The sequence below is a fragment of the Calidris pugnax genome, unplaced genomic scaffold (assembly GCF_001431845.1).
Source record: "Calidris pugnax isolate Ruff unplaced genomic scaffold, ASM143184v1 scaffold252, whole genome shotgun sequence".
In the NCBI taxonomy this organism is placed as follows: Eukaryota; Metazoa; Chordata; class Aves; order Charadriiformes; family Scolopacidae; genus Calidris; species Calidris pugnax.
In genome coordinates, this window is record NW_015091118.1 from 5,024,818 (window position 1) to 5,052,105 (window position 27,288).

The 27,288-nt window shown below is 44.3% G+C and overlaps 1 protein-coding gene across 1 annotated transcript; it reads left to right on the forward strand.

The window, feature by feature from the left end:
- Positions 1-1,859: 1,859 nt before the first annotated feature.
- PANX1 (pannexin 1) lies at positions 1,860-25,423 on the forward strand. The gene is made up of 5 exons (XM_014958260.1): positions 1,860-1,920; positions 10,629-10,798; positions 19,816-20,039; positions 20,714-21,384; positions 23,351-25,423. Exons 1-5 carry the CDS (start codon positions 1,860-1,862, stop codon positions 23,434-23,436), a joined length of 1,212 nt encoding a protein of 403 aa, XP_014813746.1. The 3' UTR covers positions 23,437-25,423.
- The last annotated feature ends 1,865 nt before the right edge of the window (positions 25,424-27,288 follow it).

A 27,288-nucleotide genomic window follows, 5' to 3' on the forward strand; every position in this document is an offset into this window, starting at 1 on the left:
GGGTGGTGGGGGAGAGCTCCGCGGGGGCTCGGCTGCCGGGAGGGGTTTCCACCCGCGGGTGGGAGGAGGAAGAGGCTCCTTTGGGCCGTGGGGGGTTCGGAGGAGGGAGAGCGGCGCCGGGAGAGCATCCCTGGCAGCCGGCCGTGCCTCCGTGCCACCTTCCCCGGGTACGCTGGGCATCCCGGCCGGTCTGGGCATCCCCACGCCTTCCTCCTCCTCCTCGGGACATTCCCTGCCCGCTGTCATTCTCTCACACCTCCTGAGGAAGGGCCCTGTCAGCTCAGCTGCTCCGTCGTCTCCTCTGGGTGTGATTTGAGGAGAGGGATGGAGCCACGCTGCTCTTTGTTTGCCAGGGCTGCTCAGCCCCCAGCGTGAGCTGAGCCTTGAAAAATGCCCCTGTGCTGCTGGTCCTGGGGCTTGGGGTGCTCTGCAGTGAGATCTTGCTGTCATTCAGCAGCTGTCGGGGATAGGTGCCAAGGAAGAGGGGGCTCAGAGCTCTGCGTTTGGGCAGGGGGTGGCTCGGTGGTGTGTTGAGACTGGTCACCTGCTCCTCAGATGTCAGACAGGACGGGCCCTGGATGTGTGCACCAAAGCTTTTCCCCGCTCACTGCAACTGTTCTGGTTCAACTTCTGGCGTGACCCGGTAGATGAAGCTATGCTTTACCTGAGAAAGGTCAGGTCTCCTAGTTATTTTGCTATATTCTTTTTTTCCCATCCCCAAGTTAGAGAAGGGCTTGTGCATCAGCCCAGTAGCCAGCCCTTTTCAGAGTCTGAAGTGGCTTATGTCCAAATGACAAGGGTTTGTGACCTTGGGGCTCACTTATCAAATCTATTGCTTGTAAGAATTGCACTGCGTTTAAATGGTGCTATATGAATGAAGATTTCAAATCAGCAGTGGCTGAATCAGCAATGTTGTCCGTTTGGAGACAGGGGAATCATAGGACTTCTTCCACACTTGGAGAAACAGTTAGGTTTACTGCATGTATCTGTGTATTGGCGTTCAGTGTTGTATACACCCGAGATACACCATCCGTAGGTTTGAGCCAAGCAAATGTCAAGAGAGTGGAAGCTGCAGTGGGACTGTGAATTAGTGGTGAATCTGTGCAAACCCATCATGAATAGCATTAATCAGATACCAGATGCTTAAGTGATAAGATGCCCCAGACTGCTGTATTTACACCAAGATCCACACCTATTGCAATAGATGTGGTTTTGACCCAAAGCACTGACCTCTGCAGTCTGAGTTGCACACTCAGTTGAGTCTGCACACTCTGAGTTGAGGACAATCAGGCTGGAAATGCCAAGACCCAGATCTGAGTCCCCTGGCAGCTCTGGTCAATCAGAGACTGGATGGATACAGCTGTGTTTCTGTGATCTAACCTGCTGCTTTTAGTTTTAGACCTGCTACCAATACGTGCACATTTCTCCCTCTTAAAGCAATGAAAAAGAGGGCTTGCATTTCCATAGACTGGCTCATTTATGGGCCCCTTAGTTCTTCATTCTGCTTCTCCTCTAAAAGCACTGGATCCAGTCTGAAACAGTGCCTGGGTATAAAGGTCTCTTTTATGATCTATACAGAAGTATTTCTTCCATTTTTCTTCCTTATGTAAAGCTCCAATATGCAACTAAATTTCAGAGTTTGGTAAAGTGTGCCTTTCTTCCAGATGAGTTAAGTTCTTATCTTCTCCAATCAAACATTTCTGCCTCAGTGCATGCTATATACAACATATTTCAGTATTCAGTTAATTCAAATTGAACCTGTGACTGCAGAAGATTCATAAAGCAAGAATTGAAACACGTGCTACATTTGGCATGTGCTTTATTTTGCTTATAGTCCTGAGAACCTGTTAGAAGAAAACATGAGGTTTAAAACCGAGCTCTTCTATTTGAAAAATGAAAATAAGTCTGAGCCATACCCCGGTGAGTGAAGCTGCACCACGTGGTTCCCATACAGAAAGTGATACTAGACCAGCCACACTGCTCTTACGGCTGTCTCCGATTTCTCGCATGCTCCTTGCGGCTCCGCGGGCTGGCGGCTCACGGGAGGTCCCAAAGCTGTCTCCATTAAGGCTTTTTGGGGGATAGAGAGGGTCTCGGGGGCTGGATATGCCTGGTTCTGTGAGCACTAGAGTTCAGCCAGCAATAAAATAGAAAGCAAGGATAGGTTTCAGACATTTCATGATGTAATTGTGCTTTGAAAAAGCTGAGGAGTGCTAAACTGAGAGAAAATGGTAGGGTCCGTTTTAGGTCTGAAGAAGAGCAACCCGGAATCAGCAGTGGTTGTGCAAGCAGTGTGTGAGTCACAGCATGGAAATATCTCTGCCTCCAGGTACAAAAATTGAATGCTCAGCTCCTATTTCTGTTGGGATAATTGCATTCTTCCCACCTGAGAGTCTCTTGGCACCTGAAGCTGTCACCTTCCCTTCCTGCTCCGAGTTGCTGTTTCGTTGCAGCGCGGTGTTAGATAACTGCAATTTCCCTCCTACGTGTGGTTGCTGTTAATTGTGCAAAACGATTCCAATCTTTACGTAAGAAAGCCTTACAGAGGCTTGCTGAAGCCGCCAAGTAACTTTTAATTTTGATAGAAGTTTCAGGAAGTAAATGAGATCCCGGTTGGGTATCGCAGAGGAGTTCTCTGATGGAGACAGGGAGAACCCAGCTGCCACGCTCAGCCACCTGCCAGGGCCAGAACTCCCAGGGTTAGTGCCTGCACCCCGCTTCGGCATCCTTCAGGGGCAGGAGGAGAACTAATCTAAGTTGATTCTTAGTTATATTTTAGAAACCCATGGTCAGCTGCAGGTTTGTGATGATTTTAGGCTGGTTCTGGCAGTGCTTAGCTGCAATGGAGCTGTTCTCTGCCAGCCCTGGGAAGCTTTGCTGCTTGAAATCATGGAATCATGGAATCACGGAATTGTCAGAGTTGGAAGGGACCTCTAGAGATCATCTGGTCCAACTCCCCTGCTAAAGCAGGAACGCCTAGAGCACATCACTCAGGGCTGCATCCAGGCAGGTCTTGAAGATCTCCAGAGAAGGGGACTTCACAACCTCCCTGGGCAGCCTGTTCCAGGGCTCTGGCACCCTCACTGGAAAGAAGTTCTTTCTCATATTTGAGTGGAACTTCCTCTGTTCCAGCTTGTGCCTGTTGCCCCTCGTCCTTATCTCTTTACACCTAGACCTTGTTTCATACAATTTTGTACTGGGAACTTGAAAATGGAAATAACAATAGGATTGTGTTGTGTATGCCTGTATTTCTTATGTTATGGCCTTATATTATTTCCCTGTATTGTTTAGCAGTTCTTAGAGTAAATACACTACAGGCAGTCAGGTAGTTCAGTACCACAAACTGTTGTAAATATGGCTGAATCACCCATCTCTTAGAAAAGGTGAAACAAACACACACACAAAAAGATAGAGGCATCCTCAGCAGCGTATGAGCCCCAGAATCAGTAGAAGTTTATCTGTGTCATTTTTCCATGACCATGTTTTCAATAAGAGAAGCTTTGAATCAGGATTGAGATTACGGTGTATCTGAGATACACTTTCTTATTGCAAACAATTTAGCTGAAAACATAGATATTTATGACCGAGGCACTGCTGGTTGCAGGATACTGCAGCCCTAAGCAGGCACAGGCAGCTGAGCAGAGAGGAAATCGAAACAAGTGGCTTAATTTTGGTGGAGGCTTGTTTCCAAGTTAGTTCTGGGAAATACAGCAGTGACTGGCTTGGGTTGCAGCCCAAAGAGAAGCAGCTGTGAGAGCTGTCCACTTGACATTAAATATTTGCGTCTCTTCCCGTAGGAAGTCAACTGGGAATTGCTCATACATGCTTAAGCCCAGCAGCTCCTTGTCACCAAATGATGTTCTTTGACCTTCTCTGTACAGCAGCTTTTGGGCACCGTGTGCTGGCTGCCTTCACTGCGGCTTCGTGTGGGAGGTGATGGCTGGGAAGGAAGATGAAGAGGGAGGGAGAGAGCTGGAGAGGGGAGAAGAAGGGAAAATCGTGGTGGCCACCAGCAGTCCTTACTACAAGTTCGGTTTGGGCGTTGGTTGTACTCGGCTCATACATTGCTGGTACTAATTAATCCTCTTGTTTTAGCATCTCTGTTTATTTTATAATATAACATACCACCTTGGAAACCCTCCCAGGACCCAGGAACTCTCATGTGTTAAGTAAGTCACCTAAGAAACTTGAGCATAATCGGCGTGAAGGTCTGGGTACTGCTACCAGCTTGTCAGTTGTTGCAGAAGGGCTAGGTTGGGAAGCACCTGGCCATGGACCAACCCACAGTATCTGCATGGACCTGTCAAAATGAAGGTTTGCTGCACTAAAAGAAGTCTTATTTCTCTCTGATGCATCTTACCTCCTTCCTGGAGGAAGCAGCTGGAAAGTGGAGTATTGCCCTATGCTCTACACACCTTGGGGTTAACGTCCCCATTGACCACTTTGGGCTTTCCCAGTGGTGAGAATCCTTGCCTGCCCTGCACAATTTCCACCCCATTTCTGGGAGGGCTTTTTCCCCAATTTGTTTGTTTTAGTTACCACCACCACCAGTTGGCTGCCTGGGGGATTTGAGGTGCTTTGGGCAGCAGAAACCACAGGGTGAAGGGTGTTAGTGGGGAACGCTGGGTGCTGCATCCTGACAGCTTCTGTGAGTGCCACGGGGGCAGCAGTACCCACCTGCAGCATCCCTTATTGTACGTCCAGCTGGGCCCGTATCTCTCTATACAGGTTAATCGTGTTTCTCAAACAGTCATGAGAATCAAATCCATAGAAAGGAAAAAACAAAAAACCAAAAAACAACTGCAAGACTAAATCACAACAAATATGTATAAAAAAAATAGTTTTGACTTGAATTGTGCTCCTTTCCTGCACCTTTCCTTTCCTACACCACTGTTGGCCCTCTGTGTTACTCCCTTCACATTCCCAAGTTGCTGGGGAGGCTTTTGGGAAATGATCCTATCTTGTGACTTCCGTAAGGGCTGGGGGCTAACATTGGGTTGGGTGTAATTAGGTCAAGGACTATTACTATGGCAGCTGCTGGCCCAGAGCTTGAAAAACATCTCCAAGTGCTGCTGAAACAGGCTATAATGCTAATAGCTGACATTTGCACATCTTGCGTGGAGCTCAGCAGGGTGCTCTGGAACCCAGGGCATTAATGACAGGACTGAGTCAACAAGGGTGCGAGTAGCATTGGGCGGGAGCAGCCAGGCAAGCTGTGAACTTCAAAGCATCTTTCGGTAGAGGTGCAGACCCCAGAGAACTGCAGCAAACGCTCTGCTGCTCTTTGGCATATGAGGAGTGCTCAGTAAATAGCAGAAGTTAACCAGCATCAGGAATAAGCCTGCTTGGGGAGCCAGGACAAACTTGAAAAAACATTTACTTTAATGTCAAGCCTAAATTATCTTTGGGTGAACATCTTCAGCTGTTGGCGAAAACCTTTTTTTTTTTTTCTGTTTCCCTTCTACAGAGCCAGGTTTTCATTTCCTGCAAAAATGATGGTAAGCTGCTCTTGGTGCCAGAATTTATTTAAAAGGCATCGTGGCTATCTGGTGTTGCCTGAGATTTAGGGTACCACCAATGTTGGCAGTGGGGCCAGATGGTCATTACTGCTGTTTTGAGGTGTTTCTCCTTCTTCAGCTGAAGGGAAACTATTTTCCTTCAGTCTCACTGGTACGAATTTCCTTCAGAAGTTTTTTCCCATGTATCAAAACACTTATTACTCTGAAGGCAACGCTTGTTAAACACCCAGCTCTTAATGATTCTGAGACTTCTCTGAGGGATAACTGGCAGCCCCGTGGAGAGGGAAAGATATTTGCTGGCTCCTCTGACCCACTCCATTTAAACGTTGCACCACCTGAGCTTTACATTCTGCTACCACTCCATTGCCAAAGTAAACCTCAGGGAACAGGTTCTTTCCTCCGGTGCACCCATTTGTGTCTCTCCATACTTACTTCTTAAGCACAGAGTTTATTCTCTTTCACCCAACCTGCCACTTTGGTCCATGAGAAGCATCCATAAATCTAATAAAATCATTCCTTCTGGTCCGCTCTTAATGCATACTTGTACACCCACACATACAGTTGCTTCTTCTTTGGAATGCGTTGGGATGTCTTTTTTTTAATATTTTAAAATCTTTTTTAATGTTGGGGTGGAGGATGTGCGTTGGATGGTGCCTGGCAGTCTGCACATTGTGTATGTGTGCCTTGATTTTCTGGTTTGTGGGTTTTCCTATGGTGGCTGCTAATGCGGATCTGGCTAAGGCCAGATAAAATCAGGTGTTTGGGTATCATGGCTACTTCATTTTGCCTCGTGGAAAATTATAATTAATGACTGGGTGTTCATCCAAGCTTATGAAATCTTTTTCCAGTGATTGCAGTGCATTAGAAACGAAATAATTACTTACTGAAGGTTTAATCCTGTCAGCTACAACCACCTGATTCTGGTTCAGGAAAAATAGTTCAGCATATGATTAACATTGATTCTTGGAAGTACTCTCTGTTAGTTGTAGTTTCTTAATTAGATGTTTAAGTCAGAAGATGGGTGTTGAGCCACTGGGGAGGAAACCAGTCCAGCTTGCTGGGTTTGTGCTCTCTCTGGTAAGGGATGCAGCCGGAGGATGCTGAGTCCTCTGCTCATCCCACCTTCCACCCCAGCAAAGCAGTTGGGTACTGAACAGGGATTCTCCTTCAGATCTGAGTTTTTCCTTGGGATTCTGGGAGTTTCTGTTTGTAGATAGGTTTCTTTTGTTGTTGTTGTTGTTTTGGAAAACATCTACAAGGGCATTAGGATGGGCATCACAAAGGCGACTTGTATCCTGCTCATTTAGCTCCAATAGCAAAATTTCCACCTCTGTTTGGGCAAAAGGAGCCGGAGCAGGCCCACTGCTTGCGTCTCAACTCTGAGGAGTCCCAGCTGGGATTGGGACATCTTCTTTTAGACACCTGATGACAGATCCTTCCTGAATGAGCTTGAAAGACTTAGACGAAGAGGATGAAAAGGTGTTACTGGGGCACAGGATCTCCACCTTTAGGCAGCCCCATGCCAGTTTTTGTAGTGCTGTATAGTTGCAGAAGAAAAGGATTCTCCTGGTACAGAGAGGGAGGAGATGACAGCTTGTTGGCAGAGCACACGTGGAGATGTGCCGTGGCTGGGTGGGGTGACAGCTAGACCTGGCTGCTCGCTGGCTGCGGTGACTCAGGCTTGTACTCTGCACTCAGTTGCATGCCTGCAAGCCATTCCTGCCAGCAGCGACCAGCTCCATCTGATAATCTCAGCACACTTGTAAAAGTGATAGTTTATCATACGTGGCTGCACACCTGTTGCTGCCTGGAGTTTCTGCAGCTCTTTTGGGTGGTGTCTCTTCAGGGCAACCACACTAAGTGGCATTTTTTTATTGCCATTTGTTTGCAAAAGTGTAAGTCAAATCCTCATCACTCCCTCTCCAAAGTTGGTTTAGTACCAGGGAATGACCTAAAAAAAAAGTGTGTTGCCAAGTGTAATGATAACTTGGCTAAAGACTGTTGTGGCAACTGCTTAATGAACACAGTCATTTATTATTCCTCAGCCTTCTCCGTGTATATTTTATCTCCCTGTTGTTGTGCTGGGCTTGGCTGCTGCTTTTTTTTTTCCCCTTTTATTACTTGTGGGAGCAAAGGATGGGGAATGGTTTCATGTCACCAAGCCAGGAGGCTGTTCCTTTGATAGCAGAGGACTATTAGCCTTTCATGAACTAGCCCTGGGCATGTGGCATCTGGCCCTTTGCCTAATTTCTCTGCTAATAAAAACTACAGGTTTTCTTTTTCACTTCCTCCAGAATAACCCAAAATAAAGTAAATTATCTGTATATAATTATTGTCATTACTCCTTTGGAGGAGAGAAAAACAAGAGATGGAAAGTTGTGACCATTTCCAGATGCATTTAATAATCTGTGTTCTCTGTAGATTACGCACAAAAACATCCTCTCTATTTAAGTCTTAACATTCCCACCGTCAGTGCAAAGTTCTAATTTACATTAACAAGCGTTTACAACCAGGGCTGCAATAAGTTAATTAAAAACCAGTGCAATAATCGGACTGTCCCCAGCCTCTGCTTGATGTTGAACTCTATCTGCTTGGCTCCCAAGTCAAAGGTTTCCAACATTCCTGCTGAAACCCTGGGAATCAGAGGAGTGAGGTTCACTGCTTTGCTGCCCCACTGGCATGGCTGTAGCTATTCTGGTATGGAGTTGTGCACAGAACTCGTTGGAGAAGGAGCCTGGCTGCCTTTTTCATCGCTGATTTTGGAGAAGGAGGCTGGCTGCCTTTTTCTTCACCAATTTAAGCACTCCGTCAGTCTCAGTGGTTTCCCAGCCGTTAACGAGAATGAACACACGGAACGTGTTTCTTGTTGCTGATACACTGACATGAATAGGACAAAGCATCTTTCTGAACACTCCTATTGCTCGCCCCTTGAAAGGGGCACTTGTTTGTTGCTGCACGCTGGGCACAGCCAACAGCAGGAGGTTCGTTAAGTGATGAGAGCAGAGCATAAATGGTCTCTGTAAATGGCCCCTGTCCAGCCAAGCACAGACACTCCAATTCCCTGCTCTTTTCTTTTTTTTCTTTTTTCATTTCTTTTTTTTTTAAGCAGAAACTCCGAAAGCTTTGGGATAGTGCAAGTGCTTGTCTGGTGCCAACTTTGCCAAGTCACATGAGCTCTGGTCTGATAAACAGTAATTTGTTTTCCATCAGGGAGGCTTGTGACAGGTCAAACCATGTCCTTATGATACTACAGCCTTAGAAATAATTATACAAGTGACTCATAGGGAAAGGCTTTTATTCATAATGCTTCTTGACTATGCTACACTGTAAAAAGGCTGTACAAGTAACAAGGCAAATGTGGCCGGCTCCTGTTACAAAAGAAGTTCTTATTCTGGAAAAGCTAGACCAGCAAAAAGGCACAACAAATGATACAATCTTATACAAAATACTTCTTCCCTATAAAGCACACAGCCATGCCATTAGCACTGACTTTGATGAATATATTAAGGAAAAAAAAAGTAACATAATTCCCCCCGTCTTGGTCATTGATACTGGTGTGGTGGAGGTTGCTCTTGGAAGAGGGATGTTGATGGAAGAATCATCTCCACTTTGTATCATCGTTTGGTGAACTGGTTATCCTATTTCAAATTCTGTGAAAGCCTGCTGGAAACTTGTGGGGTTTTTTGCTTTCACTATCAAAGCTTCAGAAAGAAAATCAAACCCCCTCATTCCATTTTACCAGCTCTCATCCAAGGAGCCACTGGTACTCCATGTCCAATAACCACTCTTCCTCATTGAGATATGCTGCGGGAAGACTCAATTGGTGCCTGTAGCTGGTCAGAGCAGAATTGTACCCTAAGGCTGAGGCTGGCTAAGTACCTGCTTTTGCTGTCAGTTAGTGCCCTGATCATAACTTGAAGGTCCCAAGCAGCTGGAAAGCTGGTGGGAGTGAGTGGAGATGATGGTGGTATCCCTGGACCTAGGCCTGACACCTCACTGTGCTGATGAGGAGGGATCTGGCACTCTTTGGAGATGTCTGGAGGCCACGACTGCTCTGCCAGAAGTTACAGGAGGAAAACCCTGTTTTGACATGTGCGATGCGAACCCCTCAAAACTTATGCGTGGTCTCAGAGGCAGAAGAAGTGGCAGTACCCTGGGCCAAGCTTGCCCTTGTGTCACTAAAAGGGCTGCGGGAATGGTGTTTGAGGTCTTGTTTCAATAAATTTGTAAGCTATAGGTTGTGTGTTTGGGAAATACAGCAGCATGATGGTAGGTGATGGTAGCTGTTTCCTCAGGAAACCGGCCTTATCTGATCACAATTTCTGGTGGTTCCCCTTTGGCCAACCTGAGTCAAGTGCAAGCGAGAGAGACAGGTCTTGGAGGTTATGTTCCCCCAAAACCTTATGAAAATAAGCCTAAAAGACAGGTGCTTCTAATATGCTGTCTCAGCCTTTAGGAGACATCAGAGAGTCCCTGTGGGAGTTTAGCCCTTTGGATGCAGTGGGAACTCAGTGACTTTTTCCTGTGGAACTGCCATGTTTCGTTCGATTGCTTAACCTACTAATTTTGGATACTGCAAAATCCCGAGTGTGAGCTTTCCTTCCTAAAATGGATTTCCTTTTTTTTTTTTTTTCCAATCTTCCGAGGACCTGAAAACTTTTCCTTTGTTTCCCCAGGCGCTCAGATAAGCTGTTTTGCTCCCAGCTCCTTTTCCTGGCGACAAGCTGCGTACGTGGACTCCTACTGCTGGGCAGCTGTGCAGCAGAAGCAACCATCCCAGAACAACTTAGAAAACATTCCCCTGTGGCTGCATAAAGTATGTTCAAATTTCCTTATCCTGCAAAAATCATCCCCCAAAAGCTTATCTTTGCCTCACTTTTCTTCTTCCTCTGCTCCGCTATAGTCCTTGGCTTTCGCTTAACTCTCTATTTTTAGAGAGAATGATTTCTATCCTTTGCTTCCAAAGAGGGTAGTACTAAAGAAGGTATTTTCTGCTTTTAAATGAAGGGTCTGTCATGCTGTAGTAACAAATATCACCAGTTATCTGACCCAAGAGTCATGTTAATGTTTCTGGGTTGCCCTGGAGCTGTGTGCCTCACCTGGCTTTAGCACCTGAAAACTTTTCCTTTGTTTCCCCAGGCGCTCAGATAAGCTGTTTTGCTCCCAGCTCCTTTTCCTGGCGACAAGCTGCGTACGTGGACTCCTACTGCTGGGCAGCTGTGCAGCAGAAGCAACCATCCCAGAACAACTTAGAAAACATTCCCCTGTGGCTGCATAAAGTATGTTCAAATTTCCTTATCCTGCAAAAATCATCCCCCAAAAGCTTATCTTTGCCTCACTTTTCTTCTTCCTCTGCTCCGCTATAGTCCTTGGCTTTCGCTTAACTCTCTATTTTTAGAGAGAATGATTTCTATCCTTTGCTTCCAAAGAGGGTAGTACTAAAGAAGGTATTTTCTGCTTTTAAATGAAGGGTCTGTCATGCTGTAGTAACAAATATCACCAGTTATCTGACCCAAGAGTCATGTTAATGTTTCTGGGTTGCCCTGGAGCTGTGTGCCTCACCTGGCTTTAGCCAGGAACTATTTTAAGACCAGGATACAAGACACAACAACTGCCCTAATGCTTATATCAAAAGCTTACTTTAGGAAAACAGGGTAGTGAAAACATTGCGGATTTTTATTGTGTTACACTTGGCCAGTTTTGCACGGAGAGGCAAAATGATGCCTATGCTCATGGCTGATAGGCATTTTGGGAGAGACGAAATCCATCACTGGTACCAACAGGCTTAACCCTGTCTTTACTGTGTTCTTCTGAGCTTCCACAGGCAGTTCCCTTGCAAACTGTGAGTGGGTTTCACTGCTCTGGGCAAAGCAGCATCATACTGAGTGCACAGTAAAGGGCTGATTTTATGGGTAAAAGGAGCAGTAGGTACTAAGATACTTGGGCTGGCTCAAAGCAGTTAGCTGAGCTTTGGCCAGAGTTATAAGCTCTGAGGAAATGCCGAGCCAGTGCCTGGGGCTGACTCAGCTCGAGAGGCAGCATCGCCCGGCTCAGGCAGTGCTGATGCCAAAGTAAGAAATGCTGTTGGAGCTCTGCAAATTTGGGGTGTTGCGTAGTGCCTTCCTCAGCCCTTTTATTACTTGCCCCAGCAAATAATTCCCCTGACACCTGGGAGCGGAGGAGAACCCAGTGTTAAAGGAAACTCAGGTCTGGGACCTGCAGCACCTGTATTTCTAGGTTTTGCTGGTGTATCTCGTACCTCAGCTTTTACTATCCAGTCAGCTGTCGGTATCTCCTCTGAAAGACTACTCAGAGCTATCTCTGATTTGTTTGCTGACTCCCATCACTAACCGTAAGGATTTACAACTGCCTTCTACAGTTCACTCCACTCGTAATCTTGACCCAATGGTCTTGGATTTCATGAATATGAAAGCCAGACCTCTTGTTTTCTGGCCTGAACTCTTCCTTGTTCAGTTAGTGTTGCACTTTGCTTCAGCCAGACCTTCTGCAGAGGCCAGTTGAAGCTGCTGGGACATCTCTCAATGCAGGTGGCCTGCATGGGTGGAAACTCCACCTGCAAACCTGGATATGTTGCTCCCCCTTCCTCTTGAAGGAATGAGTTCTTGTCACCCGATTTCTTTATGTTGAATTTTATGCCACAGTCACCTGCTGATAGCTGTAAGTCTCCCAGTTTGCCAGCCATGACTAATAGCTTAAGTGGTCATACTTTTATGATGCAATCCATGTTAATTTGCTGACTGGTGCTGTCTCAGGAATCGATGCAGGGCCCTTCTTCCCACAGTTCCTCCGTGATAGCTTAATGATGTGTGATGTTTCCTTGAAAATACCCTGCAAACTGGCTGCAAGCCTGCCTGAACAGCTGAGTCAGAGCTTGTAGCAAAGGCTGGGTGCCTCGTTTTAACCTCCTACATCCATGTTTAGTCACCTGTTCTTCCACTGAGTTGGGCACTGGGAGCTGCAGATGCTGTCTGCAGGCTGGTATTAATTAATATCCTTCTGCTTCCATGCCTAACAAGTTTCCAGGGGAGGAATGGGGTTGCAGCTATTGACACTGACCTTTGGTTCCCAGCATCTGAAGGGGTTTGGCTCCCTCTGTGCAGATAGTTTTCTTCGTGTCTCTAAAAATGAGTGCTTCACCAGACAACCTGTTTTGATAAAACTTAGCTGGACCCTTAACTGGAATAGAAACAAACTTCTGGCCATTGTGAGTGGGCAGTGGAGGAGGAGGCTGCACTGCGAAGCCTTTTCAGTCCATAACGCCCAGAGAAATTTAATGGAGGAGAAACCCATGGAGGAGAACAGTGAGCATCATCTTCTTGTCTCTTGATGGTCAGCAGACATGATGGCAACCAAGCGAGATTAGGGGCAGTCGGACATTGAGTGTCCTAGCCCTGAAATCTGGATTACCAGGATGGAGTGGCCTGTGATCAGGAGACTTCTAAGGTTTTTTAGTTACTCTATTTTCTAGTCTATTATTAACTGGGGAGAAGTTTTATTTTCTTCAAGGAAGAAAATAAAAGTAAGCAAAGTTGAGGTAAAGGGAGTGGAGGGTTCTCCAGAAGAAGGGCATCAGTACCAGTGTGAACTGCAGGCAAACAGTTCATCTACACATTGGTATTTGCATGACTGACAGCAGAAAGGTCTTCACACGTGGCGTAGCCAGGAGAGGTCAGTCACCTGGCTCAGGTCTCTGTAAAAGTGCAGGACAAGTGCTGCAGGACCTGCTCAAAGCATCGAGTACAAAGAGTGGGTCTGAGGTGTTTGTGTGCATAAATGTTGAAAGTGCTCACTTTTTGTAACAGAAGTAGGACTTACTGTGGACCCATGCGTTGTTCTTTGAATTGCTTGTCTGTAAATATACAAAAAAATCTCCGAAGGTTCTTCATTGTGATGTTGGTACGACTATAATCACGGCTGTTACCTGGTTCTCATCACTCACTGTTTGCACAGCTCCCTAGTTGAGGGAGGACTCCTCATGTTTGGCCTATAAAGCCCCACCCAGAGGATTAGGGGCTGTCAGAACCAGGAAACCTGAGAGCACCTGCATTTATAAAGCATTCTCTGAGCATGTAGTGTGAGAGCTACCTCAGTCACATTAGTCTGAGTAATTGAAGCGGGGGGAAATACAGTTTTTAAGCTGTATCAAAACAGGAAGCAAGTAACAGGTAGGGTAAAAAAGGTCATGCATGGTTTGAGGTTCACTTTCAGGTCTGGAGGCTGGATCGTATCTCAACCCCAATGATGAGTCACTTATAGCTCATGTTTCTGCCCTGAACACCAATGAAACATCTCCCATTGACTCAAACGGGAATAGAATCGTATCCAGAGAAAGCTTAAAACCTTTGCTTCTGGAAGCACGTTACTGCTTTCATTAACCTGTCTGGGGACTTGTGCCTTTGCAAACAGAAATTTGGAATTGAAGAAGCAGACACTTCACCATGATCTTATTTTTTAATGAGAAACATTTTCATCTCAAGCGAGTGAAGACACTCGGGTGCTTCGTTCTTCACTGGGTACTGTATGCCAGTGCCAGTCAATTTTCTCAGGGCTGAAATTCAGACCTGTGCAGCTTGATGTCTTTGTGCTGTTAACGTTAGTGTTTATCCACTCTTGGGTATGGTGGAAGTCTGGATGCTTGCAGTCACTTTACAAAAACTGTTGTTTCCCGAAATGTCGCTGAAGGGCTTCTCGTCTTCTGCCAGCCATCTTGGCAGAAGACATCCAGGCATCCAGATCTTGGCAAGCTTTCTTTAGATTAGATCCTTTAAAATGCCTTTTGGGTCACACCACCCTTGGCAGCTGTATTTTGTTTGGATGATAAAAGCATATTTGAACTTAAGAAGAAGTTTTTTAAATGCCCTTTTAACTGTATATTTACTGTATCTTAGCACAATTGAAACTGTGGATGTTATAGATTAGAATATTTTGTGGCTTAGTCTGATTTTTCCTTTCACCTGCAGGAGAGTGAGTTGCTAATGCATCTTTAAAAGACATTTTTGTGATTCCAGTGCCTTATGTGCTTATGTAAACAGATTGCTCAAACACTTCTTCTATACCCATGCATATGCTCTGGTTGAACAGTTAGCTAGTTTCTAAAAAATTAGCTTAAACTGGCTGATGTCTTCAAAGCTTATTTCCCTGGCCTTCTGATAAATTATGAAAAAATCATGTCCTGAGAATATCAGGAATTAATTTTAATTTTTGTAGTGCTACTGCTGTATGTGTACTTATCAGTGAAAAGCTATGCGTGTGCATAGGGAACTGAAATGCAGTAAAGATGGATCTGAGTATTTAGCTGAATGTAGATATTCACACATTCTGGTAAGGCAGAGGTTTGTGCAGGTAATCTTCGTAAAAGGAGCATATTCAGGCACTTTAATCATTGGTCATGACTTCAAAAGAGCTCACTGTGTTAAATAGATTTCTAGAGTTTGGACTGCACGTATGCAGGTTATTTTCCTTCTCCGTTCATAGTAGCTAGTATTGATTTAAAAATTGCTCAACTTGTTTATAGTTAGTGATGGAAGAAAACAGCACCCATCTGTGAAGGGTAAGAATTTTGATGTGCATAAATGATTTACTTTGATGATAATCTTCATAGCTGCGTTTGCAAGTGTAGAACACAAGACTGAAAATGATGTGTCATGCTGAGATGGACACCCAGTTTCCTAAGCTCTTGCTGTCCAGAAAGATCATGCTTTCTGCATTGCAGGACTGGGTAGAGTGTTGTGCCACGGGCTACCAAACAGCTGGTGTCAGATCTGATCCTCTTTTCACCTTTGGGATGTGTTACTGTAGGACTACAGCCGTGAGATACGGAGAGGCACTAAATCTGCAGTTCCCGTTTCAGTTACTTGTTGCAGAGCAATGATGTTGAGCACACACGGCCTTAGCCTGGAGGGAGGAATCCTTCTCTGCACAGATTCCTGTTCTTGGATTTCAGTCCCTCATCAACGCCAGTTAACGTGGGCTTGGGCGGTTGCTGGTGTTGAGGTGTCAGACATACCCTGCTCGGGTATCATAGAATCATAGAATGGTTAGAGTTGGAAGGGACCTTAAATATCATCTAATTCCAACCCCCCTGCCACGGAATGCCCCAGATTCTGTGATTTTGTATCATAGGATATTGTATCTATTCTAATGTATCTGTTCTAATCTACTTTCAGAAGACCTTTCTTCAGTTATGCATTCTCAAACCATCTTAAATTCAACATTGTGAACTTGCTGTTGAAGTGGAACTTGAGAACTAGACAGCAAAGGAAAAAATGAGTTTTACTTTTAAGGCAATACATTTCTCTGGCATATATTTGACCATATAGTTCTTGAGATCAGCAACACTTCCCATTTAACCTAAATACTACTGACTGCAAGACTGAAGTGGTATTTCCTCCTTGTGTATTTGGTGCCTTGGAAGTAAGCACATAAACCATATAAAAAGGGATATGGCACACGCTCATCTATGTATGCATACCACAGTGTCCTCTTCTTAAAACGGGAAGTCATTATGTGTGACTGTAAATGTAGTCAGATGAGCTGGATAATCTGAGTCTGCTGCTCTGAAGCCTAGGACTCGTGCCAGATGACTTTGCATTTTCACTTCTGCCTGTTGGTTCAAGGCCTTAAATTTTAATGATTCCAAGCGATTTGCTAGTTATCTAAGCCTACCATTAACAAATAGAACAAGCGTATCTTTCATTTTTTAAAAAAGCCAGAATCCGAGAAGGATGGAGTCGTGCATCAAGTGCTGTGGAAGGGCTGACAAATACAGGCTTTTGTTTCCAAACAAAAAGAGCTGGACTAATGGTCACGCTGCTGCTCTGGGTTTGAGACCATTCAGAAAAGAGCTGCATAGTGTTTTCCCATGCTGCCATGAGCTGCAGCTTTGGGAGCGATGGGAGCCTGGCAAGGGGAAGCCCAGTAAACACGTGGCAAATATGCCTTTGTCCCAGTAGTGTGATGCTTCTAGGTAAAGAGGCAGTGGTGAAGGAGTCGGGGAGAGGAGGAGGTACAAGGAAAGGTGGCAGAGGCTGGTCTTTTTAAGACAACAGTGTGTAATGAGGCAGGGGAGATGGGTGGGATTGGAGGAGGTCTGGGGAAGAGCAACGGGGCTGGTGCTAATGTGCTAGACAAGTGCAGAACGTGCTCACGGAGTCTTTTTCTAGGTATAAAGGAAGAGATGGGGACCAGGACAATGGAGATTTTGGGCTATGACTTCAGTGTGTCAACTCTTGCCTCTTGCCACATGTCTTGTAAGCCTCAGGGTAAAGAGATCTCAAGGATTAATTGAATACTGCTGGTGATGTTTCCAGTTTTGAGAGTCAGACGGGGAATTCATAAATCCTCTGATGCCTGTAAAAATTCAAATGAGTCAGAAGTAAAGCCAAGTGGTATAAACCAGTGTAAGAAGCTTTGGCTGTTCCTTATTAAATCAGGTGTTTCTTTGTTGTTTCTTTCCCCACCTGGCACCAGAGGAAGGATGCGGAGAGGTGTGTGACACAGAAGTAAGTGAAGTCAAACAGGCTTTGCAGCAATCTTACACAAGCTGGCATCTGGCCTATGGAAAAGGTGTTGCATCAGCTTAGAGGAGCTCAGATAGGTTTAAGCTGTGTTCGTAGACAGATAATTTCTATTTCTACGTAATACAGAATCAGAGGACTGAAAGAGCCTGGCCATGAAACCATAAACCTTTGGGTCCTGGGCATCTAGGACTTAGACCTGAGAGACCCAGTGGCATTGTTGAAAGAGTGGAACATGAAAGGTGGATTTTTGAGCTGTTGTGTTTGAGTTGACCAAATGTCTACAAGAACACATCAGACACAGCAGAACTTTACCTCTCAATTGGAAAGGATAGATCTGGGAAAAAAACACCCAAACCCCACAGATGATGTGAAGTAATCTGCTGTATAAAAAGAGGGAAGAGAGGCGGTGGTGAGGACAGAGCTCTGCGTGGTTTCTACAGGCTGCTGGGGGTAGGGGAAAGATTGTGTCCAGGAGGCAGCAAGTAGACCCAAGAGGTGTGAGATGACAGCAACTAAGAATTTGTTTTTGAGAGAATGAGTTCTCTCAGCTTGTTTGAAAGCAGTTAATAGTTCAGAAAGGAGAGCAGCACCCACACCCAAGGGCTGTCTTGGCTGCTAGTGCAGGTAGGAGCTCTGGAGGGAAGAAATTCCCAATGGTGGCTATAGACAATCCACTGGTGAGCATAGTTTAATGATGCAGAAGATAGTAGGGATTCAGTGGGAGCACTGGGCAGATATGCAGTCCCCAGCAATTCCAGAAGATCAGAAGTAACCTCCTGGATCCTTCTGGCTTGTGAGGTCAGTCCCCAGGGTGGAGAGGGGACAGGCCACAGCTGTGATATTGCAGTGTGGGCTTAATGCTCATTCGTGGCTGGTGAGGAAGAGCTACCCCTAGTGGGATGTGCAGTATAATTACAGTCAACTTCGTTAACTAGGTTTCTGAAACAATTTGTTTATTGTAGGATTTCTATTTCTGTTTTAAAAGTGAGCCTTTCTTGATATTTTCTTTCTTTCTTTTCTTTTTTTTTTCTTTTTTTTTCTTATCTAGACACTGAAGTAGCAATTTTGGCCAAGTTCAATTATGTTGCTACTGAGCAGAAATGATTAAAGTATGCATTTATAAGAAGGATTGCAAGGGAAATCTGACCTTTAAATACAACATCCTGTGTTTTCTGCGCTATTTGGTGCTATTTAGTGCTTTTCCTGGCTTTTTTTCTTACTGTGTGCCAATGGCTCCAATGTAGAGAATGTACACATCCAGAACCGTGGTTTGTATTATTATCTCCAGTTGCTGATGCAGTTCCTTTAAGAAGTGAAGTTTTATTTATGTGCTAATATGTCGTATGCATTCCTAGTATTAATAACAATATAGGATTTTGCTTTATTTTTAGGTGATATTAGAAGCAGCTTTTCTGGATAAAATGGTCAATAGCATCAAATCGTTTATTTTGTGCATACAAAACTTCACTCTCTCCTGATTAATGCAAACACAGGTTAATGTTAATATGAGGTTGAGATTCCCATCTTGTTAAGTATCTACACTCGTAAGTGGAGCTATTCCACTTGTGCTGACTAATGACTTCAGTCCAAGTTTCCTCTAAAATTCTGAATTGGCTTTTTCAGTGAATGTGCATGTGTGCATGACTGTAACATTTAAGATGCCTTAAATACGTTTCATATTTGTTCACCACAACTAATTTAAAATTCCTTAGGAACTGATGCTGGGTTTGAGTTTAGTGTGCTTACTATCAAAAGCTGAATGTAGTGATTTGGAGATTAGCATAATTTGCAGTACATTTTGTTAACTAACTGTTTGCCTAACTAGATCTTACATCACGTCTCTGTAAGGGTAATGTTACGTATCAATGTACACCTTAATGTAATCTCACAGTAGATAGGAAACGCCTTCTTTCCAGCAGCTGGGGGGGAATTAGAGATTAAGTCTCGTGGTGAAAAACTCCTACTCGTTGATCGCTAGAAGAAAGATGGAAAGACTTCAAGCTGTTTATTTTATACCTGCTTCAGCCCTTTCCCTAAGCAGTGGGGACCATGTAAGGACTGACTTCTCAGTGCTGCATGAACACCAGACCATTCTGATGTTATCAGTTTAGTTATCTGAAAATACTTAAATACCCTTAAATATTACAACCCTAGTTCCATCCTTCACAGTCTGTGCATGTCAGGCACTCTGCACACGTGTGTCTTCGCAGGCAGATGCAGTGCTATAGATGGTCTATTCATTGACCTCCTGACAGCTAATGAAGAGCAGGAGAGATTTTGCCAGTGTTTGGAGCATTTTCGTTGCTAGGAACAGTAGTGACAGGTTTGGGAAGGAGAGTTATGTGACACTGTCATCTTCTTCCAGTCAGCATCGCTGATAGCTGCTTCGGTTGCCTTTGCTATTTGTTCTTCCCCAGGTTAATGCTGCCTCTCTCAATTTCATCTCCAGCAGTGCAGCTCTGAATATGCAACGGAAATGTTATCAGGATCACGGTAACTTTATTCTGCCATTTATTAATACTATTTTTTGCAAAGTTCTGAGCAGCAGTAAGGTTACTGGAGCTGTTTGAAACAAGATTTTGCTTCCCTCCATGTCCCTGATAACCACAAAAGTGGGTTTTAGTAATAGCGTTTAAGTCAAGTTTTAGGGAATTTAATAGGCCTATAGAGAATTCAATAGACTTATAGGGAATGGTGGTGACTGGCTGACATTTTATATGCAGGTAGAGCATAACCTGATTTTTTTTTCCCTTCAGTTCTTCCCATACATCCTTCTGCTGGTCGCTATCCTGCTGTATCTACCATGTTTGTTCTGGCGCTTCACTGCAGCACCTCACCTCTCTTCAGACCTGAAATTCATTATGGAAGAGCTTGACAAAGCCTATAACAGGGCAATCAAAGCTGCTAATAGCATCCGCAGCGGAGACCCCAGGGACCCTGCTGACTTGATTCCAACTGCTAATGAGAACTTGACACAGAGGTAAGATGCTGGGGCTTGGCTTTCTTTGCTCTTTTCCTTAAGCTTGTAACAGATGTGACACCTCCACTCTCTTATAAATTTATTCAAAAGGTTTGAATGGTGACCCAACACGCTTTTAAATTTGGATTAAAAAAAAAAAGACATCTGAAGTCATTACTGTGAGCACTTGGAGCTGTAACGTATAACTTTCTTTTTTCAAAGAAAACATTTGATGAGCTCTTCAGATTACTAATTGTCTGAGATGTCCTGATTTCTTTAGTTGTAGAAGGTGTTAATTAGTTTTACTCCCCACCAGATAAGATAACAGGGATGGCTGCAGTCTTCAGTTCTGGATGTTTTTGACAGTCAGTTGCACACTGTGAGCCAAGTCTATTACTTTTCATCTCCCATCCTTTCAGATCTAGGTCTGCAAAGCTTCTTTTTAAAGAAAAAAAAAACCCACTATAAAAAAACAAACACCAAAAGTAACACCACCCACCCAACCACCCCCCAACCCCCCCCAAATCAAACCAGCACACTCTTCTAACTACTCTTGATTTACCCCAATGAGAGGGAATCCAATCTTACTATTGGACTATTTTGGAGTATTGCTAGGTTTCTTTGAAATATGAGGTAGGTGAATGCTGCAGCATCTGATCTATGTGGTTTGTGTTTTCCTTTTCTCTGTCTTTCAGTTTGTGGGAAATATCTGAAAGCCACTTTAAATACCCAATTGTGGAGCAGTACCTGAAGACGAAGAAGAATTCCAAATGCTTAATAATTAAATACATTATCTGCCGTTTACTCACACTAGTAATTATTTTCATTGCGTGCCTCTACCTGGGCTACTACATTAGCCTCTCCTCTTTGAGTGATGAGTTTCTCTGCACTATCAAAACTGGGATCTTAAAGAATGACACAACTGTTCCAGACGTGGTTCAGTGCAAGCTTATTGCTGTTGGTGTCTTCAAGGTACTCAGCTACATTAACCTGCTGGTCTATCTCCTAGTGATGCCGCTGGTAGTGTATGCAATGTTTGTTCCGTGGAGGTGGAATTCAGGTATTCTCAAAGCATATGAAATCCTGCCGACCTTTGATGTTCTGAAACTCAAGTCAAAGTGTTTTGATGACTTAAGCCTTTACCTCCTGTTTCTTGAGGAAAACGTGAGCGAACTTAAATCATTTAAGTGCCTCAAAGTGCTGGAGAACATTGCAGTTTCTGAGAAGTTTGATGTCATGCAACTTCTGGTAAACCTTGGTACTATTAAGACAGATACCGTGGATGGGAAGCCAGGGACAGCTGTAACGGAGAAGCCTGAAGAAACAAGTACAGAAGAGCTGGACAAAAATGCTACAGAGCTACAAGGTAAGGTGACCTGCTACTTATTTGAAAAGAAAAATCTCCTAAAGAAGGAAACACCACAAAAATACCTCTTCCAAACATGTTGGTATAGAGAGATAAGGAATCTATTAAATCAAAAAATGATTCATGCAAAACAAAGCAGGTTTCATCTAGACGTGTGGTCCTACCAAAAACTTTGTAATGTATTCTACAAGAAGATGGACCTGCTTAGACCTTGCTATGTTGTCTGCAGTATAACTGCTATAACTTCACATGTGTGCCAGAAGATTGTGGTGCTGCAGGTCAGCGGCACAGGCTGGACACTGAAGCATCTCTTAAGTTGGTGCTCCTCACTGACATCTCTGCTGGAGCACTAAGAGGCTCCAGCTGTCTGAACTTGAACTCCTAAAGACCACCTGTACAGTAGAAGAGCACTGGATAGGTCTACAGTAGGTTGTGCTTGAATAAGCTCCAGTGAGAAAGTTGGTGATTTCAGGGCATTTGTTTTTCAGAGATTAGTTCAAAAGGGCTAAACTGCTGCTTCTGCTTTTCATTGAGGCTTGGGCAGGAATCTTAGATGAATGTAAAAAATAAGTCTGATGCTGAGAAATGCCACTGGTGGAGGAACGGAAAATGACAAAAGAAGGGAAGTGGGACCGGGGCCAGTGAACATGCTCCTTTTCCTTCTTATGCAGAGAGAAAGGGAGACTGACTGTAAAGTGATTTTTGCCAAAATGGTCTGAGTCACTCTGGATTGGTGTGGCGCTTCTCTGGGTATTCCCACCAGGCACGATTGACTCTGAGCAATCACTTTTATATAAGATGTGGCCTTAGTGTCTGTGTGCTAAAAAATGTGACGTATCTTAAATGTGATTCCAATTCCCTCCTCGTGTGCAGAATTAGAGAAGAGAAGCAGGATACTCAGGGAGAGGCACAAAGGGATGGGAAAGCTTTCTTCCCATTTGGTGTGAGCATGGCCGCTGTTGTGGCTGTCCCCGCAGAAGCAGCAGGACACCAGTGCCCACCTCTGCATGAAGGAGTGGGGACTCTGTGAGCTGCCTCGTCACAAAGTCCTTCACTCATGGAAGTGAAGGTGCTTCAAAACATTTAACAGCTGACCTGAGTAGGTGAGCAGAGTGCTCAGGGCAAGTTAAAGAACTCTTTCAAAGGCAGGAAAGAATTAAATCTACTTTCTCTTCAGAAAGCTATGCCCTGTGCTTAATAAAAAAGAAGTAGCAGCATCCAGAGGGTAACTGTTCCTCTGTGCTTTGGTCAAGCTGTTCTGGCTGAGGTTGGAAGGAGAAGTCAATTTACAACAGAGGAATTCGGAACAAACAAGCAGAATTGATTCCAAACTAGAAGAAGCACTTCTGGCAGCTGGCTTTAGTACAGCAGTTTGGGGTAATTCTGACAGAAAATAGCTTTTCTCTTAAATGGGTCCCTTTTTGAAATGACGGGTGGGGTTTGGTAGGAGAATTTAAGAGCCCAAAGTGGGGATTCTCTGCTCAAGGAGCTGAACAAGCTAATAGAGAGTCTGACTCGTTTCTATCTGAAAGCAGAACTTTTGAGAGTTTTCATCTCACAAAAACCACTTCAAAGACTTGTTTTCCTCCAGAGCAGAACAGACTCATGCTTGAAGCTCTGTCAAAGTGCATTGCAGAAAGAAGCTGCTGTTCTGTGACCAGCTGCAGCTGGTCCAACCCTTTCCTTCTGCCTGGGTGCAGCTGCGAACTTCACCGCTCGTCAGCAAACCTTTGCCTGTGGCTCCTCGTCTCTTCTTCTGTCACTAGTGGCCTCAGCGTGTTTTAATTAGTAGCGGTGTTAACAAACCAGTGGTAGATGCTGACTGTGCACCATAAGGGTAGGAGATGCTGCAGGGCATCCTGCTGCTGGGTGCTCCAGCCCTGCAGAGCTGTCCTGGTGGCAGTTCCTTCATAAACAAGAATGGTTTAGTGGCCCTTCCACTTCTAAAAGTTTACTTTCTCTTTAGTTTTGACAGACCATGAGGCAAGTGGCAACGTGAGTCCGAGAGAAGATAAAAAACTTCGCCAAAGACTCATAGATTCCTCGTGCTGATGCCTCCTCACCACAGCAGGCAGGAGGCCTTCTCCTGCACCCTGGCTGTGCTCAATGCAAGGTGCTGCCCTTTGAATGCAACCGTCTCAGTGGCCTCACAGTTCCTCAGAGGCCACACTGGTTTACAGAATACTTGTTGTGTAATAACCAGCAATCAGGTACCTGAGAAAGCATCTTGTAGACTTTCATTATTTATTAAAGAAAACCCAAACCAACACCCAAGGAGCAAGAACAAAAAATTTCCGTCACAAGTACCAAGCGATGTGGGGTGAATGCAATCGAAGTTGGCGGCAGGAAGGAGCCTGAGATGTCTCAGTTGGCCATCTCAACAGTGATGCCTGGCATTAATTTACTTGGCACTGATGGAAGAGAAACTACAAATAGGCTTAGTATAACGGGGTACTGTAAATGTTAGGGGTTTTGAATTTTCTACATATTCATAAATTAAAAATAATGTCTTACTTCTTTTTTACAAAATCTAATGATGAGTAAGCTAAATGTTAGCTTGATTTCTGTTTCTCAGCTGTTTTGGTCTTCTTGACTAACAAATCCGCCTTGGAGTTTGGACTGAAGATCAGTGAAGTTGGTTCCATTTTTGTAATGGTTTGTCAAAGTGGTTTTGTGATATTTGCATGTGTGGAATTTGTTTCAACATGTTTGTAGTATCAAACGCAATATTAGTCCTGCTGTCTTCCAAAACCCACTTGAGAAGACGGTCTTATTTGTATTACAGTAGCACCCGAGTGCCTCAGCAGGGCCAAGCACCTGACAGTGGATGTGAGGTGGATGTAAATACAGTGACAGGTTGTTCTCCCTACACACTCTGTGACTTCATTTTAATTAAAGATAAGAAGCTGAAGTGGGTTGGAACAGACAAAAAAAGGGGAAGCATTTGTAAATTGAAAAAACTGCCCTGGTTTGTTGTTGTACTTTTTGGGGAGAGTATCGTGGGGCTTTAATGTTGTCCCTTCTGCCCAGGACCTCTACCTTCAGTTAACATTAAAATGACCATTGTCTTGAATTTTAGGTACAAGGTGAGGCGGGTGGGGGGTTAATCACTGCGGTGGCAGTGTGTATCTGTCACAAATGTTATGTGCTCCCTTGTTTTTCTCTATTGTCCATGTGATTGAAGTATCTTGCCTGTCACCCCTTTTAGACAAAGTAGCACCTCTGTTATAGCTAGGTAGGACTTCCACTTTCCAGTTCCTCTGTGCCACCCGCTGTTGTGTTCTCGACTGTTAGCACTCTCCGTACGGCTGAGGATGAGGAGGGAAGAGAAGTAATCAATGTCACCACCTTTGCACGGACCTGTGTGTGTGCTGCAGCTGGTTTCAAAGAAATAGCACACCTACTTGAATTTGGCAGCTGTCGTTAAACAAGTGGATCCCAAAGTGCTGCCATACTATACTTTGAGCTAGTATTACAAGAACTCTTTGATTTTCAGCTAACACAGTCTGTAAAGCCATAGTATCATGCTACCTCTGCTTAGGACAGTAGCAAAGCTGCAATTCCAATGGCTGTTGCATTACCAGCAAGAAACGGGGCTGGTGTTGGATGCTGGTGGTCCAAACTGCTCAGTTTTACTGCTGTACTTCTCCCAGCAAACCCACAACCCCTCTGACCTGCTCTAGATTGTCTGGCTGTGCCGATGTGTTGCTGATGGTCCTTTATAAGTGGGTAATGCCGATGCACATCGTGCATTGTGTGTTTTGGGCAAGGAGCTATAGTGCAATACTAAGATTTTGTGATGTGGACGTGTTTGAACTGTTTGATGTAAGTAGAGTTCTCAGTCTTTAAAACTCGAAGCTCCTGAAAGCAACGTGTTCATGTTTCTTGTTGAATATGAACCTAACTTTTTACTGATTCCCCTTTTATATTTAAAAATATGAATTGCTGCAGCGAATCTCTCATTGTCTTCTAAAGCGCTCAATAAAATATGTATCAGTTCTTCTTGGTTATTTAAATAAAATTGATTTTGTGAACTCCAGCAGTGTAAGTGACTGAAGGTTCCAGGAACGGTCACATGTCGCCACCTGAAAACCTGTAGTGCAATGCATGTGGTCTGATGCTAAACCCTGAGCAAACTCCTTGGACAGTAGTTATAATTGTGTTCTTTTAATTTTTGCTCTTATAAAACTGTCAGAGCAACACGAATTGGGTCAAAAACTATTTAACCTTTAAAAACTGTTGAGAAGACATCAGCAAATGATAAATAGCCTATCTGTTGTGTGACCTACTATCTAAAAATTGGCTGCAGTCTCATCATGTTTGAGCTTTTCAGCTGTATCTTGCTGTTTTAAGATGCGTTGCTGCAACTGCCCAGCTCAAGTCTACTTGGATTCTAGCGGCACCGCTCCTTCTGTATTTTTGCCCTTTTTGAAAGATGAGCTAAATTCCAACTGGGTCTTAATGAAAAGAGTCCATCTTCACCCTCTTCATCACTACACTTTTTCTAGAAGCGGTTACATCAGCGGTTACATTTTTTCAAATACCCCAGGAAAAAAAATGGCAATGTTGAGATTCAGGTTTATTCCATGCAGTCCTTTCACCTTTCTCTCTCCATCACTTGGATGCAGAAGAGTTGCAACCAGCTCCTCTGAACGCTTGTCTTATAGCACCATTCATTGGCTCTTAGCTACCTCATGAGATTTAAAACTTGCGATGATAATTGTATGACACAGGGAAAGAGTAGAAGTATTTATTGCAGTAGCAGAGGGTGTTCCTCTAAAAGCAGCTGTACCCTCCTGCTTTTCCTCCTCTGGGTGTTGTCAGGCACTTTCAGAATAAAGAGTATATTTTAGGTCCATGTTTTATTTCTCTTACTGGAGCAGTGGGTGGTTTTTAAATAGGAGTTTTGATGACAAGTTTAGAGCCCAAGCCTAGAGTCCCATTTCACGAGCAGAGGATGTCCTGGCTGCACTTGGTGAACATGAAGATAGAAATCAGGTCATGAGTGGTTTTCTCAAGGTGGAGGTGGTCCACCACTGTCTGAGTCAAAACTTTGTAAGGAGGAAGCCACTTGGTGTGTGTCAATTTTTATTTTTCAATAATGAGTGTCATGTTCCTGATATGAATAATCAAAATTATACTATTGCTCCCTATGGACTAATTAGTTACCTAACCCTGCCATATCTGTATCAACTAGACTTCCTCAGCGGCATGCACAAACCACAGGAAATTCAGCATTCATTATTCTTCTTCACTGAGTTCCCATTAAGAAATGTAAGCTGATTTTATGGTGCTGGGTACTGGTTTGATTTTTAGGTCGGCTGAAGGGAAGATGGCATCAACGCCACACACAGCCACCCCCTCTAGAAGTGAAGCCAAGAGTGGCGTCGCTCAGTATTACCACCTTACCTTACCCACGGGCTGGGTGGGATGGGGACACCAGTAGAAGCATGGAGGAAGGTGCAGGGAGGCTCTGCCATATGGATACAGGAGAATATCTGCTGGATCACCAGTCTCTAACCGCTCTGTTGAGCTTTGTGTGTGATTCCCAGGAAAGTGAATGCATCATGTTAATACTTGCTTGGAATTGCGGAACTGGCCTTCTTGGTGACTACGTAAGCTGGCTGTGTGGCCCAAAATGGTGGGATGGGACTAAGGGAAGTATTGGAGAAGTCTTGTGCAGATGCTTTATCCCACGCTAACTGCTCTCAACTCACATTGTGTACAACCCTTGAGCTATCACAGCGATATGATTGCTTTCCTGCCCAACTTAAATCAAATGGCACAGGCATCAAAATCTCAACTGTCCAAATTGTTGTAAGGGATTTCATTAATTATCATTTACCTTGATCCAAAGGAACTGTGTATCATGTGTTCTTCTAATAATGATGTTAAAGAAATCTC

Excerpts from the sequence above, each read along its gene's own strand:
- PANX1 (XM_014958260.1), top strand. The coding sequence starts at position 1,860 with ATGAGGTTTAAAACCGAGCTCTTCTATTTGAAAAATGAAAATAAGTCT. Across the intron at positions 10,799-19,815 it reads TTCCCCTGTGGCTGCATAAA|TTCTTCCCATACATCCTTCT; the intron begins GTATGTTCAAAT and ends TTTTCCCTTCAG. Across the intron at positions 21,385-23,350 it reads AAATGCTACAGAGCTACAAG|TTTTGACAGACCATGAGGCA; the intron begins GTAAGGTGACCT and ends CTTTCTCTTTAG.